The sequence below is a fragment of the Pristiophorus japonicus genome, chromosome 7 (genome assembly GCF_044704955.1).
Source record: "Pristiophorus japonicus isolate sPriJap1 chromosome 7, sPriJap1.hap1, whole genome shotgun sequence".
NCBI classification, from domain to species: Eukaryota; Metazoa; Chordata; class Chondrichthyes; family Pristiophoridae; genus Pristiophorus; species Pristiophorus japonicus.
Genome location: NC_091983.1, coordinates 24,034,595 through 24,052,991, shown reverse-complemented (window position 1 = coordinate 24,052,991; position 18,397 = coordinate 24,034,595). Strand labels below are relative to the sequence as shown.

Below are 18,397 nucleotides of genomic sequence, written 5' to 3'. Positions count from 1 at the left end.
ATTTAAGAAACTGCCTATTTCTGTCTTAAATTTATTCAATGTCCCAGCTTCCACAGCTCTCTGAGGCAGCGAATTCCACAGATTTACAACCCTCTGAGAGAAGAAATTTCTCCTCATCTCTGTTTTAAGATCATGCCCTCTAGTTCTAGTCTCCCCCATCAGTGGAAACATTCTCTCTGCGTCCACCTCGTCAAGCCCCCTCATAATCTTATATGTTTCGATAAGATCACCTCTCATTCTTCTGAATTCCAATGAGGCCCAACCTACTGAACCTTTCCTCATAAGTCAACCCCCTCATTCCCGGAATCAACCTAGTGAACCTTCTCTGAACTGCCTCGAAAGCTAATATATCCTTTCGTAAATATGGAAACCAAAACTGCATGCCATAATCCAGGTGTGGCCTCACCAATACTTTATATAACTATAGCAAGACTTCCCTGCTTTTATACTCCATCCCCTTTGCAATAAAGACCAAAATACCATTGGCTTTCCTGGATTGGATAAAAATACAGAGAGAATGTTTCCACTTGTGGGGAAGACCAAAACTAGAGGCCATCAATATAAGATAGTCACCAAGAAATCCAATAGGGAATTCAGAAGAAACTTCTTTACCGAGCGAGTGATGTGAATGTGGAACTCGCGACCACAGGGAGTAGTTGAGACAAATAGTATAGATGCATTTAAGGGGAGACTAGACAAGCATATGAGGGAGAAGGGAATAGAGGGTTTTGCTGATAGGGTTAGATGAGTAAAGATGGGAGGAGGCTCGAGTAGATCATAAACGTCGCACGGACTGAATGGCCTGTTTCTGTGCTGTATATTCTATGTAATGATGACCATAGACATGGAAAAATAGGTGCTGGCTTATTGGAAAGAACAGGTGGATAATTTGTGAAGGATCTCTACTGTATCTTCTTGCAATTCCAATGGTTGCCCAACTTTGGTATGGCAAACCTGAGCTGCCTTGCCATTCCTGCAGGAATGGTCTGTCCTATTCCAGCATTGGGGCCTGCAGGATTTTGAGGTGCTTCTCCTCCTTCTTGCCCAGAGGTAAGTGCTGGCAAGGACCTGGCAGCAAGTGAAGGCCACCAATATGTACCTGTGCGCAGTGCTGTCAGAAACCTGGTCCTAATAGCAACCACTGATCTCAGTGAGCAGGGACTAATGTGGGTCCCGGATTCCTTCCTCTCAAAATCATCCTGATTGGGCTTCCAAGCAAACCAAGACCGGCCTTCAACGCACCTTGGAGTTTGGACCTTACTCCCTCAGCATCGTGAGTGAGAGCATTCCTGATAAACAACAACTTGCATTTATATCGCACCTTTAAGGTAGTCAAACATCCAAAGGCATGCCACAGGGGCATTACCAAACCAAATTTAATACCGAGCCACATAAAGAGATATTAGGACAGGAGACCAAAAGCTTGGTCAAAGAGGCGAATTTACTGTGTATATATTAGATAAATTCCACTACTTCTTGCCCTTCCATGTATTTCAATGGCGAGTCTCTTGGTGAGATACCATTAACTTGCTTCTTCTAGAGCAACAGGGTAACTCGGACAGCAACGTCCTGATTTAACTTCGCATGTGTGGTTGCTGGAAGCTCCTATCCGATTTACACGTTAATAGTGGTGAGTAGCCTCGCTGTTATTTTTACTGCAAAATCCAGTCCAATATGGCTAAATGAGATGTTCCAACACCTTCAGCAGCTTTCTATTGGACCTTGTTAAGTTTGTGATGTCCCCACAACCCCAGCACTACGCTGTTTGTTCAGCAGTGATAATCCTGATCAACAATCTCGTCAACTGACCAGCTAACAGATGAGCATGCATATTTCCCACAGTTGCTAGAAGGGGTCGTTGAGCATAATGGAATAGCAAGAGCAACTCTCGCTGGCCTGGAACAGGCTCCAAACTCACAGGCCCAGGAGGACAGTGTCAACCATGGCTCAGTGAAGTGAGTAACTCAATGAGTAACACTCTCGCCTCTAAGTCTGATGGTTGTGGGTTCAAGTTCCACTCCAGAGACTTGAACACAAAAATCCTGGCTGACACACCAGTGCAGTGCTGAGGGAGTGCTTGCTGCACTGTTGGCAGTGCTGTCTTTCGAATGAAAATTTAAACCGAGGCTCTGTCTCCCCTCTCAGGTAGATTTAAGAAATCCCATGGTACTATTTTGAAGAAGAGCAGGGAAGTTATCCCCGGTGTCCTGGCCAATATTTATCTCTCATTCAACATCACTAAAAAAAAGATTATCTGGTCATTATCACATTGTTGCTTGTGAGGCCCAAATTAGCCAGCGAATTTCTTACTTGACAACAGTGACTACACTTCAAAAGTACTTAATTGGCTGTGAAGCACTTTTGGACGTCCTGAGGTCGTGAACTGTGCAATATAAATGCAAGTCTTTCTTTCTTTATGTGTGAACATTGACAGACTATTCAACTACTCCTCCATCACGGAAGAATCCAACTCCCTCTTCACCCAGTACCCAATTTCCAGCAGCATTCATTGATCAGAAACTCTGGCTGATTTTCACTTTCCATAGCCTCGGAATTCTGCGGCCAATTATAACATTTACCAGCTGTGATTATCCAACCAGCGATCTTCTGTTCTGCATGACTTAACACCAGCACAGGCACGATGGGCTGAATGGTCTCCTTCTGTGCTGTATTATTCTATGATTCTAATAGCATTCAGCCATTAAAGGATGTACAGAGAGTTAGAGGGAAGGGAGTGTTTAATACTAATAACAGAATTAGACCATTTAAGGTGTGGATACACAGAGGGAAGAGAGTATTTAATACCAATAACAGCCTGATGCTGAGGTGCTACAGCCCAAAGGTTGAGGAACGATATTGACTCAAATGATCAGGATGCTGAAACAGTTTGGGTGGAGATAAGGAATAATAAGTGGAAAAAGTCAATGGTGGGCATAGTCTATAGGCCCCCTAACAGTAGCAACTCTGTTGGTCGGAGCATAAAACAGGAAATAGTGGAGGCTTGTAAAAAGAGAACAGCAATCATGGGTGATTTTAACCTCCATATTGATTGGACAAATCAAATTGGTCAGGGGAGCCTTGAGGAAGAGTTCATAGAGTGCGTAAGGGACGGGTTCCTTGAGCAGTATGTAACGGAACCAACCAGGGGGCAGGCTAACTTAGATCTGGTCCTAGTAAAGGATCCCCTTGGAATGAGTGGTCATAGCACTCTATTTCAAATTCAGATGGATGTGAGAAAGTTGGATTTCAAACCAGTGTATAAAGCTTAAATAAAGGAGACTACAAAGTTATGAAGGCAGAGTTGGCTAAAGTGGACTGGGAAAATAGATTAAAGTGTAGGATGGTTGATGAACAGTGGTGTACATTTAAGGAGATATTTCATAACTCTCAAGAAAAATATATTCCAGTGAGGAGGAACGGGTGTAAAAGAAAAGATAGCCATCCGTGGCTAACTAAAGAATAAAGGATGGTATCCAATTAAAAACAAGGGCATACAAAGTGGCCAAAACTAGTGGGAGGACAGAAAATTGGGAAGCTTTTAAAAGCCAGCAAAGAATGACGAAAAAAATTATTAAGAAAGGGAAGATAAACTATGAAAGTAAACCAAGTACGAAATATAAAAACAGATAGCAAGAGTTTCTACAGTGTATAAAAAGGAAAAGAGAGGCTAAAGTAAATGTTGGTCCCTTAGATGACGAAACCAGGGAATTAGTGATGGGGAACATGGAGATGGCAAACTCTGAACAAATATTTTATATCAGTCTTTACGGTAGAGGACACTAAAAATATCCCAACAGTGGATAGTCAAGGGACTATAGGGGAGGAGGAACTTAACACAATTACAATCACTAAGGAGGTGGTACTCAGTAAGATAATGGGACTAAAAGCAGATAAATCCCCTGGACCTGATGGCTTGCATTCAAAGGTCTTAAGAGAAGTAGTGGCAGGGATAGTGGATGCATTGGTTGTAATTTACCAAAATTCCCTGGATTCTGGGGAGGTTCCAGCAGATTGGAAAACTCCAAATTTAAGAACCCTATTCAAAAAAGGAGGCAGACAAAAAGCAGGAAACTATAGACAGTTAGCTTAACATCTGTGGTTTGGAAAATGTTGGAGTCCATTATTAAAGAAGCAGTAGCAGGACATTTGGAAAAGCATAATTCAGTCAGGCAGAATCAGCATGGATTTGTGAAGGGGAAGTCATGTTTGACAAATTTGTTGGAATTCTTTGAGGATGTAATGAACAAGGTGGATAAAGGGGAACCAGTGAATATGGTATATTTGGACCTCCAGAAGGCATTTGACAAGGTGCCACATGAAAGATTACTGCACAAGATAAAAGTTCACGGGGTTGGAGGTAATATATTAGCATGGATAGAGGATTGGCTAACTAACAGAAAACAGAGAGTCAGGATAAATGGTTCATTCACAGGTTGGCAATCAGTAGCTAGTGGGGTGCCACAGGAATCAGTGCTGGGACTCCAACTATTTACAATCTATATTAACAGGCTAAGTGAGTGAGCAAAAATTTGACAGATGGAGTATAATGTTGGAAAGTGTGAAGCTATGCACTTTGGCAGAAAAAAATCGAAGAGCAAGTTATTATTTAAATTGAGAAAAATTGCAAAGTGCTGCAGTACAGCAGAACCTGGGGGTCCTGGTGCATGAAACACAAAAGATTAGTATGCAGGTACAACAATTGATCAGGAAGGCCAATGGAATCTTGACCTTTATTGCAAAGGGGATAGAGTATAAAAGCAGGGAAGTCTTACGACAGTTATACAGGAAGTCTTGCTACAGTTATTAGTGAGACCACACCTGGAATACTGCGTGCAGTTTTGGTTTTCATATTTAAGAAAGGATATACTAGCTTTGTAGGCAGTACAGAGGAGGTTCACTAGGTTGATTCTGGAGATGAGGGGAGTTGCCTTATGAGGAAAGGTTGAGTGGGTTGGGCCTCTACTCATTGGAATTCAGAAGAATGAGAGGTGATCTTATCAAAACACATAAGATTATGAGGGGGCTTGACAAGGTGAATGCAGAGAGGATGTTTCCACTGATAGAGGAAACTAGAACTAGGGGGCATAATCTTAGAATAAGGGGCCGCCCATCTAAAACTGAGATGAGGAGAAATTTCTTCTCTCAGAGGGATGTAAATCTGTGGAATTTGCTGCCTCAGAGAGCTATGAAAGCTGGGTCATTGAATAAATGTAAGACAGAGATAGACAGTTTCTTAACCAATAAGGGAATAAGGGGTTATGGGGAGCGGGCAGGGAGGTGGACCCGAGTCCAAGATCAGATCAGCCATGATCGTATTAAATGGCAGAGCAGGCTCGAGGGGCCACATGGCCAACTCCTGCTTCTATTTCTTATGTTCTTATGTTCTTATGCCAGTCCATCAAACATTAGGAAAATCAATACATGCTTTCCCCCTGCCAGTGTTCTTTGCAGCTGCAATTGGGAGCTGAGCTGGATGAAACCTAGAGAAACCACTTTGATGCTCTACTGATTCTGGAAGCTTAATCATCATTTTAAAAATATTACCCAGCTGGATTTATTCTGTCTTGAAACAAAACCTTTGAAAAGCCTGAAAACATGTCGACATGTTTTCCTCTCATCCATACCAGTGAGATGGGACCAGACAGCGAGCTGTTCTTGGTCAATGTGATCAATGTTACAGAGATTGGTGGGAAGTTGGGTGATTACATCATGCTCACTGTACAGAATGCAGCTAGGTTGCTGGGTGCTGTACCTCAGTCACTGTGTACAGAATGCAGCTAGGTTGCTGAGTGCCGTATCTCAGTTACTGCATACAGTAGGGGAAGGGGATCTTGTGTGATTTGTATAACGTGTAGTGTGTAAAAAAAGGTGCAGAATTGTGTGATGTACCTCAGTCAATTTGTATGGAAAGTAGGGGGAATGCTGAAAGTGCAGAGAAGATCTAAAAAAGAGAATGAGGGGCCAAGTGAGAGTACGAGAGTAGATTAGCGGCAAACATAAAAGGGATCCCAAAAGTCTTTTATAAACATATAAATAGTAAAAGGGTCATCAAAGGAGGGGTGAGGCCGATTAGGTACCAAACACACCAACATCATAAGTAGCTCATTGTTTAGGTTGTGGGGGTCAGCTGTGGTTCAATAGGTAGCACTCTTGCCGCTGAGTCAGAAGGTTGTTGGTTCAAATCCCTCCCCAGAGACTTGGGACATAATCCAGGCTGACACTTCAATCCAGTGCTGAGGGAGTGCTGCACTGTTGGAGGTGCCGTCTTTTGGACGAGACGTTAAACCGAGCCCCTGTCTGCCCTCTTATGGGGATGTAAAAGATCCAATGGCACTATTTGGAAGAAGAGCAGGAAAGTTCTCCCCCGGTGTCCTGGTTAATATTTACCTCTCAACCAAAATCACTAAAACCGACGATCTAGCCATGATCACGTTGCTGTTTGTGGGATCTTGCTGTTTGAAAATTGGCAGCCACGTTTCCCCACATTACAACAAGGGCTATGCTTCAAAAGTATGTCATTGGCTGCAGAGCGCTTTGGGACATCCTGAGGTGGTGAAAGGCGCTATAGAAATGCAAATTCTTCCCGTTCCCCTGAAAACTGAGTACTGCACGAGTTAAAGTAGATTGTGTAACCAGCCTGTAGGGAATGATTGCTGTGAGCAGACCTTTGCAGTGTGATCTGTTCCTCTGGACTGGGAAGTAGCAGGCAGGCAGCAAGGCAGGCTGTTGCAGGCATTACAACCTCACCCCGCAGAGGTGGCAAAGACTCCGTAAAGCGCATGCTTCCTGCAACATGTACAATTAGGGATCAGCTAATAGGCCGAGTTTGGAGGTTTGTGCTCAGTCTACAGGTTAAGGGAGCTGAAACATTTCTGAGCCTATCCATGCATTAATGGCTGAGAGCTGCCTCCGTGCCAATGAAGTTAGAAGCATTTTTCTTTTCACTGAGAAGAGGAGTCATTAATGATAACAGGTTTTACATTTGAGGTCAAAACTTTCTGAGAAAAGCATGCTGAAAGTCAGCTTTAGTCCTCAGCCATTCCCATGTAAATAAAGGAGGTTGACAAAAGCTGTTGATGCCAGCATTGTGTTATTAGACAAACAAGTGATCAAACTACAAAAGGAAACCCGTTCCATCTTCAGAATTAAGCAATCTTTACAACCCGCAATACAGTTACCATTTTCAAAAAGGGGACACAAAACCTGGACATCAGGTCCAAAGCTTTTCTTCACAAAGGAGCAGTGTCAAGGAGAGGCTGGCGATGTAATCTGCTGATGAGGGTTTATCACTCAGTGATAGCACTCTTGCCTTGGAGTCCACTCCAGAGACTTGAGCACGTAATCCAGACTGGCAGTACTGAGGGAGCGCTGCACTGTCAGAGGTGCCGCCTATTGGATGAGACGTTAAACCGAAGCCCCATCTGCATTCTCAGGTGGACATAACAGATCCCATGATACTATTTTGAAGAAGAGCAGAGGGTTCTCTCCTGTATCCTGGCCAATATTTGTCCCTCAACCAACACCTAAAAGTTAAAATACCTTTGATGACCTCAGGTGATCCCATAGTTCTTCACAGCCAATGAAGTATTTTTGAAGAGTAGTCTATAATGAATTAAACAAAAATTTAGCATACAAAGTTTCTTCGGCAGGACCTCCCAAGCCCACGACCTCTACCACCTAAACGGACAAGGGGAACAGGTGGCAGGATTACCATCACGTGCAAGTTCCCCTCCAAGTTACACACCATCCTGACTTGGAAATATATTGCCGTTTCTTCACCGTTGCTGGGTCAAACTCCCTCTGTAATGGCACTGTGAGAGCACCTTCACCACATGGCCTTGCCAGCGACACCCGCATCCCATGAATGAATAAGGAAAAAAAACATCGGCAAGGCAGAAGCCAAATTACGCACAGCAAGCTCCCACAAACAGCAATGTGATAATAACCGGATAATCTGTGATGTTGGTTGAGGGATAACTGTTGGCCACAATAGTGCAGAGAACTCCTCTGCTCTTCAAATAGCACCATGGGATCTTTTAAGTACACCTGAGAGGGCAGACGGGGCTTCAGTTTAACATCTCATCTGAAAGACGGCACTTCCGACAATACAGCACTCCCTCAGTCCTAGATTGTGTGCTCAAGTCTCTGGAGTGGGACTTGAACCCATAACTTTCTGACTTAGAGGCGAGAAGTGCTACCCACTGAGCCACAGCTGTTTATCACATGCAGAGCAGTTAAAGACGAGAGAGCTGTGTAGAGCCATCAAGGCGAGACTTGTTAGCCATGTGCAAGCTATCACATGGGTAACAGTACAGTTTGCAAGAGCATGTCAAGAACAATGGACAGCAATGAATGAAGTGATTTGACATCAGATTATTGCAAAGAGAGTCAATTATTCTAAAAAGGAAGGTGGTTGAGATCAATTATATCTGGGTTCTATAGTGAATGAAACAGAAATTTAGCAAAAAATGTTTCTAATGGCCCTTTGCTGTTTAAAATCAAATGCTCCAAAGTTGGACAGAGGTTATAAATGATTTAACTAGCTTTATAATCTGGTATTTGCAATTCTATTCATAAATTCTATCATCCCACCTTTGACTAGAAACCAGCTATATTCCATCGACTTCTTTTTTCTGCCCCGAGTTATATTCCTTTTGTATCTGCACCAACACTGGACTGAGACGGAACATAAGAAACCACTGTACAAGAATAGGCCATTTGGCCCATCAAGCCTCCCTCTACAATGGACCGTGTACAAACTGTTTCACCATGAGTTCCACCTCAGCAATTTAATCTCCTACGGGACGGTTCTGCACAAATATTTCTCTGATCCCCAAACAGAAACAAGAGAAACTCCAGACAAACTATCCACACGTGCATCGCCATTATTCACACCCTAGTCAGCTGACCATTACCATCTATGAAGTTGACAGCTAACAGCCCAAGATGATCGCATGCCAGGAGTGATGGCGCACAGCAAGGAGGACTGGGGAGAACGGCTATTATAGGCCGTGGGTCTTCAATTAGTTGACCACTGGCCCGGACAACAACAACTTGCATTTATGTAGTGCCTTTGACATAGAAAAACTTCCCAAGGCACTTCACAGAAGCGTTATCCAACAACATTTGGCACCAAGATATTAGGTGACCAAAAGGCTTGGTCAAAGAGGTTGGTTTTAAGGAGCATCTTATGGGGAAGCAAGAGGTGAAGAGGCGGAGAGGTTTAGGGAGGGAATTCCAGAGCTTAGGGCCCAGGCAGCTGAAGACACGGCCACCAATGGCGGGGCGAAGGAAGTGTGGGATGCGCAAGAGGCCAGAATTGGAGGAATGCAGAGATCTCGGAGGATTGTAGGGCTGGAGGTAGTTACAGCAACAGGAAGGTGGCATTCATAGAATTACATAGAATTTTCCATCACAGAAACTGGCTATTCGGCCCAACAGGTCCGTGACGGTGTTTATGCTCCACGCGAGCCTCCTCACACCTTACTTCATCTCACTCCATCAGCATAACATTTTGTTTGTGAATTAATGAGCTAAAAGTGTAGAATCCCTCATTTCAAGCATGGCCAACACTCACTGTAAAGAATGGTTCCGGTGGAAGAGGCTGTTTTTATTGTTAGGTACAGCGTCACATCTGCGTCGTCTCCTGTTCCAATATTAAGACCTGTATCTCTTCTTAATATCGTTGTAAGTGAAGAAAGCTCCATATAAGCATTTCCATTGAACGATGGGAAAAACAGTGTGATATCTGAAATGGAAGAAGTGGCAGATTACACTTTGTCTCCAGTAGTTGAGCGAAAACACAGCACCACAAAACTCAAAACAAAAGTATATAAACGCCGTCATTCCAATCCTAGTCTTATTTTACAGCTGAAAATAACATCTTGGGCCCACAAACTCAGTCACAAAATCAGTCCCTAATCAGAAAAATCATGAGAGTTCATTTCTCGTAAGTAAATTAGCTGCTTCCAAATTGAATTCAGATTGCAGTTTCTACCTCCTCATCAGTTAGCCTTCTTGTTGCCGGCAAAGAAGCTTAAAATCTGTGGCACAAGATGCACTTTACTTTATCAGCAACTATTGCTTAGTAGCTGAGGAGCAAGAATGATATCCTTTTAATTCCCACACAATTAACTCTACATCAATATCTACCTCACTGCATATGATATGATATTCTAATGTCAACTGTGGCTCAGTTGGTAGCACCTAGGGCGTCCTAAAGCCAATTAAGCATTTTTGAGTTGTAATTTAGGAAACGTGACAGACAATTTCCTCACAGCAAGAGCCCACAAACAGCAATGTGTTAATGGCCAGATAATTTGTTTTAGTGATGTTGGTTGAGCTATAAATATTTTCCAGGACATCAGGGAGAACTCCGCTGCTCTTCTTCTGATAGTGCCATGGAGTCTTTTACATCTCATTCGAATGACGGCAGCTCTGCTAGTGCATCGATCCTTCAGTGCTGCACTGGAGTGTAGGCCTAGATTATTTGTTTAAGATTCTGAAGTGGGAATTGAACGCATGACTTTTTGACCCAGAGCCAAGAGTGCTACCAATGAGCAAACACACACACAGGTATTCGCACACTGAGTCATGCTGTGTATTTGTCCTGAGCGCACTGGATATGGCACAGGCTATGGGCCCTGACAACATCCCGTCTATCGTGATGAAGGCATGCTCCAGAACTAGCCATGCCTCTAGCCAAGCTGTTCCAGTACAGCAACAACATCTATCTGACAATGTGGAAAACTGCCCAGGTATGTCCTGTCCACAAAAAGGACAAATCCAATCCTGCCAATTACCACCCCATCAGTCTACTCTCAATCATCAGCAAATGGCATTTACTCACCAATAACCTGCTCATTGATGCTCAGTTTCAGTTCTGCCAGAACCACTGGGCTCCAGACCTCATTACAGTCTTGGTCCAAATGTGGACAAAAGAGTTGAATTCTAGAGGTGAGGTGAGAGTGACTGCCCTTGACATCAAGGCAGCATTTGACCGAGTGTGGCATCAAGGAGCCCTAGTAAAACTGAAGTCAATTGGAGTCAGGGGGAAAACCCTCCACTGGCTGGAGTCATACCTAGCACAAACGAAGATGGTTGTGGTTGTTCAAGGTCAATCATCACAGTCCTAAGACATCACTGCAGGAGTTTCTCAGGGCAGTGTCCTCAGCCCAACCATCTTCAGCTGCTTCATCAATGACCTTCCCTCCATCATATGGTCAGAAATGGGGATGTTCGCTGATGACTGACCATTCAGTGCCATTCACAACTCCGCAGTCCATGCCCATATACAGCAAGACCTGGACAACATTCAGGCTTGGGCTGATAAGTGGCAAGTAACATTCGTGCCACATAAGTGCAGGCAATTACTATCTCATCGCTATCGAGAGTCCAACCACCCCCCTTTGACATTCAATGGCATTACCATCGCCGAATCCCCCACTATCAACATCCTGGGGGTCACCATTGACCAGACACTTAACTGGACCAGCCACATAAACACTGTGGCTACTAGAGCAGGTCTGAAGCTGGGTATTCTGTGGTGAGTGTCTCACCTCCTCACTCCCCAAAGCCTTTCCATCACCAACAAGGGCATGCTGTACGGCAATATTAACATTGACAATCCCAGGCGCATGAGATAGATATTCAAAGATCGCAGTTGTTTAATCTTTGCGACAGTGATACATTTTTAGCAACTGGGAGTTGAAATCCAATCTTGGAGCAATAAATCACGCTGTTGCCAGGGCACTCTAATGTTGTGAAAACTGGCTCAAAGGCAGGAAAAATCGCAAGCGCCATTGATTTTAATGGGGCAGGGTGGGTGGGGGGTGGGGTATGATAATTAACCTGCATGCTGTTTGCAGCTCGGGTAACGGTGGAGCGTTGCAAACGTCCCAGGAAAATACGGAGTGGTGTAATTAACGGCGTTGGTCACTTACTCCATAATTTCCTCATTGTTCTACGCTGTTCAAGGATTCCTATGACATAGATATGCCTGTGCAATGGCACGAATCCCCAGGCAAATCTGGGCCAAGGTTTCAACGGCAGTCACATTACTGGCCTCTTTAACTGTGGATGGTTTTGTGCTGTAGACTCAAAAATATAATTACTCGACTGGAGAAGCAAAGTGTGATTGCTTCAATTCTGTTGTGGCTATGTTGGCACTCGAGAAAGCTATTTCTTTCACTGTGAGCATCAGCTGAGAACCGCAGTGAAAGATACCACTAAGGTTGAAAAGAGGATGAAAGACGAGGTCTATTTTGAAGTGAGATGGAACTGTGCTTTTGTCATGATAACCATAAAGGAAGAGTTTGCATTTATATAATAATGTGCCGAGACACAAGGAAAAGATTGCAACTGTGTGAGAGGATTGAATGCTGGAGGATAGAAGAGCGACGGCTAGACTAAACTTTGATAGCCATGCTGGAAAAATAAACACTTCAAATACATGGGATCCACATTCAGATCTTTGGCATTTACAGAGAGTTCAGAACTGTTGAGGTGGAACAGTAAATATTGGGCACAAAAGAGCCAATTGAACTTTGATTGGATAAAATAAGTAAGGTCCGTTTGAGAGCAGAGCAAATAGCGAGGGCAAGATGTCAGCACAGTAAGAAGGCTAGCAGGCGGATCCTCCAAAGGTAACATGTGGTGCCTGTTGATCAGATTTTTATCAGCCAAGAGGCAACTGTGGCTTCAGAGAACTGAAAGAAACCAGATTGTAATGTCCCACTGATTTGACATGGAGGAGTTCAAGATGTAGTGATTGCATAAGGTGTACTCCCGGATGTATGAAGGTGGAGGAATGATACTATTACATCGAAGTTTTATCAATCATTTGAAGATTTAACTCAACAACTTTTATGGGATGGGGGTGGGGGGAGGGTGGGGGGGGTAACGATGGTAAATCCACCATGGAGACAAAGAGAGAAAAGATTTTCATCTCCTCACTCTGGGCAGAATACATATCCAGATCCCAGAGGTGAAAGTTCTTCCTGTGTAACCTGCTACCTTCATATTTTATTCATCTTTGATGGAAGTGTGTAGCAGTTCATTTTCCCTGCGAGCGTATGAAATCAAATTCAATTATATTGTGAAGGCATTCAAAGGTATTCAGCGATCAGCAGGTTAACTCTGAAAAACCCACATGTGTTGGCATTCGAATATATGAGCAGTGTTGACCTTTTAGTTAATCCAACCAACCATTGTCACCTGCTTCAGAGCAGTTTTACAACCTTATCCTCACTTGCTCTTTGTCTATCTCTCTTGTTACTCTTCTTCTGCAGTTTAACGACTTAAAATGCTCCCGTTCTTTCTGTGTGTCGTGCTGACCCTGGTTTACAGGGCATTCTGGGTCCTACAGCACTCTGATTTAAAATTCACACAGAAAGGAAGTTTGGTCAAACACAATAAAAATTCTATCAACTCCGTGCTAAGTGAATGAAATGTTCAGAGCAGTGAGCATCACTCACCTGGCAACTGTAAACCTACCCACTAATGCAGACATTATCACACAAGGGAAATGTCAATACAAAAGCAAAATACTGCAGATGCTGGAATCTGAAAAAAAAACAGAAAATGCTGGAAATACTCAGCATCAGGCAGCATCTGTGGAGAGAGAAACAGAGTTAACGTTTCAGGTTGATGACTCTTCGTCAGAAATGGAAAAAGTTAGAGACGTAACAAGTTTTTATGTAGGGACAGAGAAAGAGGGGAAGAGAGAAAAGAACAAAAGGGAAGGTCTGTGATAAGGTGGACAAGGCAGAAGAGATTAAGCGATTTCACCAGTATTCATTTGGCCTCGTAGGGCTTACATTGGGCCCGTCCTCCTCGTACATCAATCTGGCTGCTTTCGTTCCTGGGCCTCCTGAACTATTTTGGTAACTTTCTTCCCAAATTGAGCACGCTGTTAGAGCCGCTACACGTGCTCCTATGCAAAGGTTGCGATTGGGTCTGTGGGGAGAGCCAGGAAAGGGCTTTTGATAGAGCACGCAACTTGTAATGCTCCAACAAACTGTTAACGTTATATGACCCGTGTAAGAAACTTGTTCTAACGTGCGATGCGTCGTCCTATGGGGTCGGGTGTGTGTTGCAGCATGTGAATGCCAATCGTCAGTTACAGCCGGTAGCTTATGCCTCCAGAAGTCTGTCCCAGGCAGAAAGGGGCTACGGGATGGTAGAAAAGGAAGGGCTAGAATGTGTATATGCAGTAAAAAAAATGCACCAGCACCTGTTTGACAAGAAATTTGAGCTGGAGACAGATCACAAACCCCTAATGTCCCTTTTGGCTGACAACAAGGCCATAAATGGGAATGCATCGGCCCGCATACAGAGGTGGGCACTTACGTTAGCCGCATATGACTACACAATTCGGCACAGACAGGGCACTGAAAACTGCGCCGATGCACTCAGCAGGCTCCCACGAGCCACCACTGAGGAGGCAACTGAGTATGATGCTGAGATGGTCATGGCTGTTGAAGCTTTCAAAAGTGAAGGCTCACCTGTGATGGCCCGCCAGATTAAAGTATGGACAAATAAAGACCCGCTACTGTCTTTAGTTAAGAAATGTGGCCTGAATGGGGACTGGACAGCCACATACGGGGCATGCCCTGAGGAATTTAAACCGTTTCATAGGCGCAAGGATGAACTCTCGATTCCGGCCGATTGCCTACTGTGGGGAAACCGAGTAGTGATGCCCCAGAGGGGCAGGGAGGTGTTTATTAGAGAACTTCACAATGAGCACCCGGGCATTGTCACGATGAAGGCAATTGCCAGGTCACACATTTGGTGGCCAGGGATAGATGCAGACCTGGAAGTTTGTGTTCGCAAGTACAACACGTGTGCTCAGCTGGGCAACGCACCCAAGGAAGCCCCTCTTAGCCTCTGGTCCTGGCCAGCCAAGCCATGGTCACGCATCCATGTGGACTACGCAGGTCCATTCATGGGAAAAATGTTTTTGGTTGTAGTAGTCGCCTACTCCAAATGGATTGAGTGTGCCATTTTAATTTCAAGCACATCCTCTGCCACGGTAGAAAGTCTACGGGCAATGTTCGGCGCCCATAGTCTACCGGATGTCTTGGTCAGCGACAATGGCCCATGTTTCACAAGCACTGAATTCCAGGACTTCATGGCAGGCAATGGAATCAACCATGTCAGAACGACACCGTTCAAGCCGGCCTCAAACGGCCAGGCGGAATGAGCAGTGCAGATAGTCAAACAGGGGATGCTCAGAATCCAAGGGGGTTCCCTACAAAGCTGCTTATCAAGCCTCCTGTTAGCCAATAGATCCCTCACAGGGGTTCCACCCACAGAGCTGCTAATGAAAAGGACGCTCAAAACCAGGTTATCCCTTATACACCCTACTGTGAAAGAAATTTTTGAGAGCAGGCGTCAGTCACAATGTGACTACCATGACAGGAATGCGAGGGCGCGATGTATTGATGTTAATGACCCTGTTTTTGTCCTTAATTACGCTGCAGGGCCCAAATGTCTTGCAGGCACTGTGATTGCCAAAGAGGGGAATAGGGTTTTGGTAGTTAAACTATCCAATGGACAAATCTGCCGCAAACACGTGGATCAAACTAAAAGGAGGTTCAGCAACCCCATAGAAGAAGCAGAGGAAGAACACGACGTAGAGTTTACTCCATCACAGGTGACCGAACACCGGAACCAAGTGGAGGAGAGCCCAGTCACTGTGGGCAGTCCGGACAGGCCTGAGGCACCGCAAACAGCAGACACTCAGGCCAGCGCCCAACAACCGGAGCCCCAACTCAGGCGCTCTACAAGGGAGCGTAAACCACCAGAGAGACTTAACCTGTGATCCCAATATGACTTTGGGGGGGAGGTGATGTCATGTATTCAACTATCATTGTAACCCATGTATAAGCTGACCTAAGTTGTACACCTTGAGAACATTGACCACAAGGGGGTGAACTTGTGGGAGACACTCCTAACCTGGACTTTCAGGTATAAAAGGGGAAGCTCCACCCACCTTCATCACTTGAGGTCTTGGTAATAAAGGTAACTGGTCACAGAGTGACCTTCTCTCAAGTATGGGCCTCGTGTGCATTTATACTGTATAGTAAGGACATATCAAAAACAAACAGAAAAAAGGAAAAAAAAAGTGGGACAGAGGTTATGGTGTGAAATTGTTGAACTCGATGTTGAGTCCAGAAGGCTGTAAAGTGCCTAATTGAAACATGAGGTGCTGTTCTTCGAGCTTACGGTGAGCTTCATTGTAACAGTGTAAGAGGCCGAGGGTGGAGAGGTCAGAGTGAGAGTGGAGCGAGGAATTAAAGTGACAGGCGACTGGAAGCTCAGGGTAACACTTGCAGACTGAAAGGAGGTGTTCCGCAAAGCAGAATTTCAACATACTGGCTGACAAGTTTCCCTTCCTGCTTTTACACCCCATGCTGATTGATTAAAGGTCATAGTCCTCTTAACACATTGGCACATTTGAAGTTGCCGTGCAGATGATGACTATCAATGAAGTTGGTCAGATTATCGATTTTTTTCTTTTCGTGTTGGATACCAATCACCCTGCTCTAATGTGGTAGGAATGACGGGGAGTACAGTGGAGTCAGACTTTGGGCGGCTCGCAGGCTTTTTTCTCCCCTCCTTCTCCTTTCCTGAAGACGTTGCGCGATTGCTGGGGCACATAGTAGAGGAAGCTTTACTCGGCACTTGGCCATGCTATAGTAGTTTGAAAGTATCTGTTGGCGTCAGCAGCGGCTCAGTGGGTAGCACTCTTGCCTCTGTGTCAGAAGGTCATGGGTTCAAGTCCCACTACAGGTACTTGGGAACGCAATCCAGCCTGACACTCCAGTGCAGTACTGAGGGAGCACTGCACTGTAGGCCCTCTCAGGTGGACATAGAGTCATAGAATGGTTACAGCACGGAAGAAGGCCATTCTGCTCGTCGAACCCGTACCTGCTCTCAGCTAGTCCCACTCCCCTGCCCTTTCCCCATAGCGCTACAGATATTTTTCCTTCAGATACTTATCCAACTCCCTTTTGAAAGATAAAATTGAGTTTGCCACAACCACCCTTTCAGGCAACGCATTCCAGATCCTAACCACTTACTGATGACAGACACACTTGACGACAGCACTATTCTGAAGAAGAGCGGGTGGGGGGGGGGGGCGGGGGGAGTCCTCCCCGGTGTCCCTGGCCAATATTTATCCCTCAACCAACAGATTATCCAGTCATTATCTCATTGCTGTTTGTGAGAGCTCAAATTGGCTCCTGCATTTCCTACATTACAGCAGTGACTACACTTCAAAAATACTTCACTGGCTGTAATTTGGGGCATTCTGAGGTCTGAAAAAGGCGCTATCGCATTACAAGTTCTTACTTTTTTTCATTTTCCTTCTGATGAGGTGTGATGTGCAGTTCTCCTCAAGAAAAAAGGGAATAAACACAGGCTGAGCAAATGTTAATTTGCAGTTCCAGGCAGCTGGCCTTGCAATGGCAATGATAAGAAGCCTCGACAGATGCTTGCTCTCTTGTTAGGGAACTGTGAGCAGGGCCGGCCTTATGGGAGGCCGACACCCGTGGCGCTGTGCTCAGCCGGGGCACTGTGGTCTGACATTAATGGAATCGAGCTCTACGAAAAGCTTGGCTATGGCCAAAGCCTACATAAGAGATACGAGCAGGAGTAGGCCAGTCGGTAACTCGAGCCTGCTCCGCCATTCAATAAGCTCATGGCTGATCTGATCTTGGCCTCAACACCACTTCCCTGCCCGCACCCCATAACCCTTGGCTCCGCTATCTTTCAAACTTGTGTAGACTTTGCAATGAGGGAGGAGTGTGAAATATTAGGTGAGATAAACATAGTGAGAGTGGAAGTATTAAGGGGCTTAGCAGCTTTGAAAGTGGATAAATCCCCAGGGCCAGATGAAATGTGTCCCAGGCTGTTAAGACAAGCAAGAGAGCAAATAGTAGAGGCTCTGACCATCATTTTCCAATCTTCTCTGGCTACAGGTGTGGTGCCAGTGGACTGGAGGTCTACTAATGTTGTATCTTTGTTTAAAAAGGGAGAAAGGGATAGACCGAGTAATTATACACCAGTCAGCCTAACCTCAGTGGTGGGAGAATTATTGGTAAAAATCCTGAGGGACAGGATAAATCTTCATTTGGAAAGACATGGATTAATTAAGGACAGTCAGCATGGATTTGTTAAGCAAAGGTCATGTCTGACTAACTTGATCGAATTTGTGGGGGAGGTAACCAGGAGGGTTGATGAGGGTAGTGCGCACGATGTAGTATATATGGATTTTAGCAAAGCTTTTGATAAGGTCCCACATGGCAGACTGGTCACAAAAGTAAAACCCATGGGATCCAGGGCAAAGTGCAAGTTGGATCCAAAATTGGCTCAGAGGCAGAAAGCAAAGGGT

At 44.8% G+C, this 18,397-nt stretch overlaps 1 protein-coding gene across 1 annotated transcript in view; it reads right to left on the bottom strand.

Moving 5' to 3' along the window:
* LOC139266570 (protein eyes shut homolog) overlaps positions 1 to 18,397 on the bottom strand; it is a 262,566-nt gene that overhangs the window by 194,551 nt on the left and 49,618 nt on the right. The window contains exon 4 of the mRNA XM_070884165.1: positions 9,578 to 9,748. Coding sequence (XP_070740266.1) covers positions 9,578 to 9,748 — 171 coding nt within the window. The remainder of the gene's footprint in view (positions 1 to 9,577; positions 9,749 to 18,397) is intronic.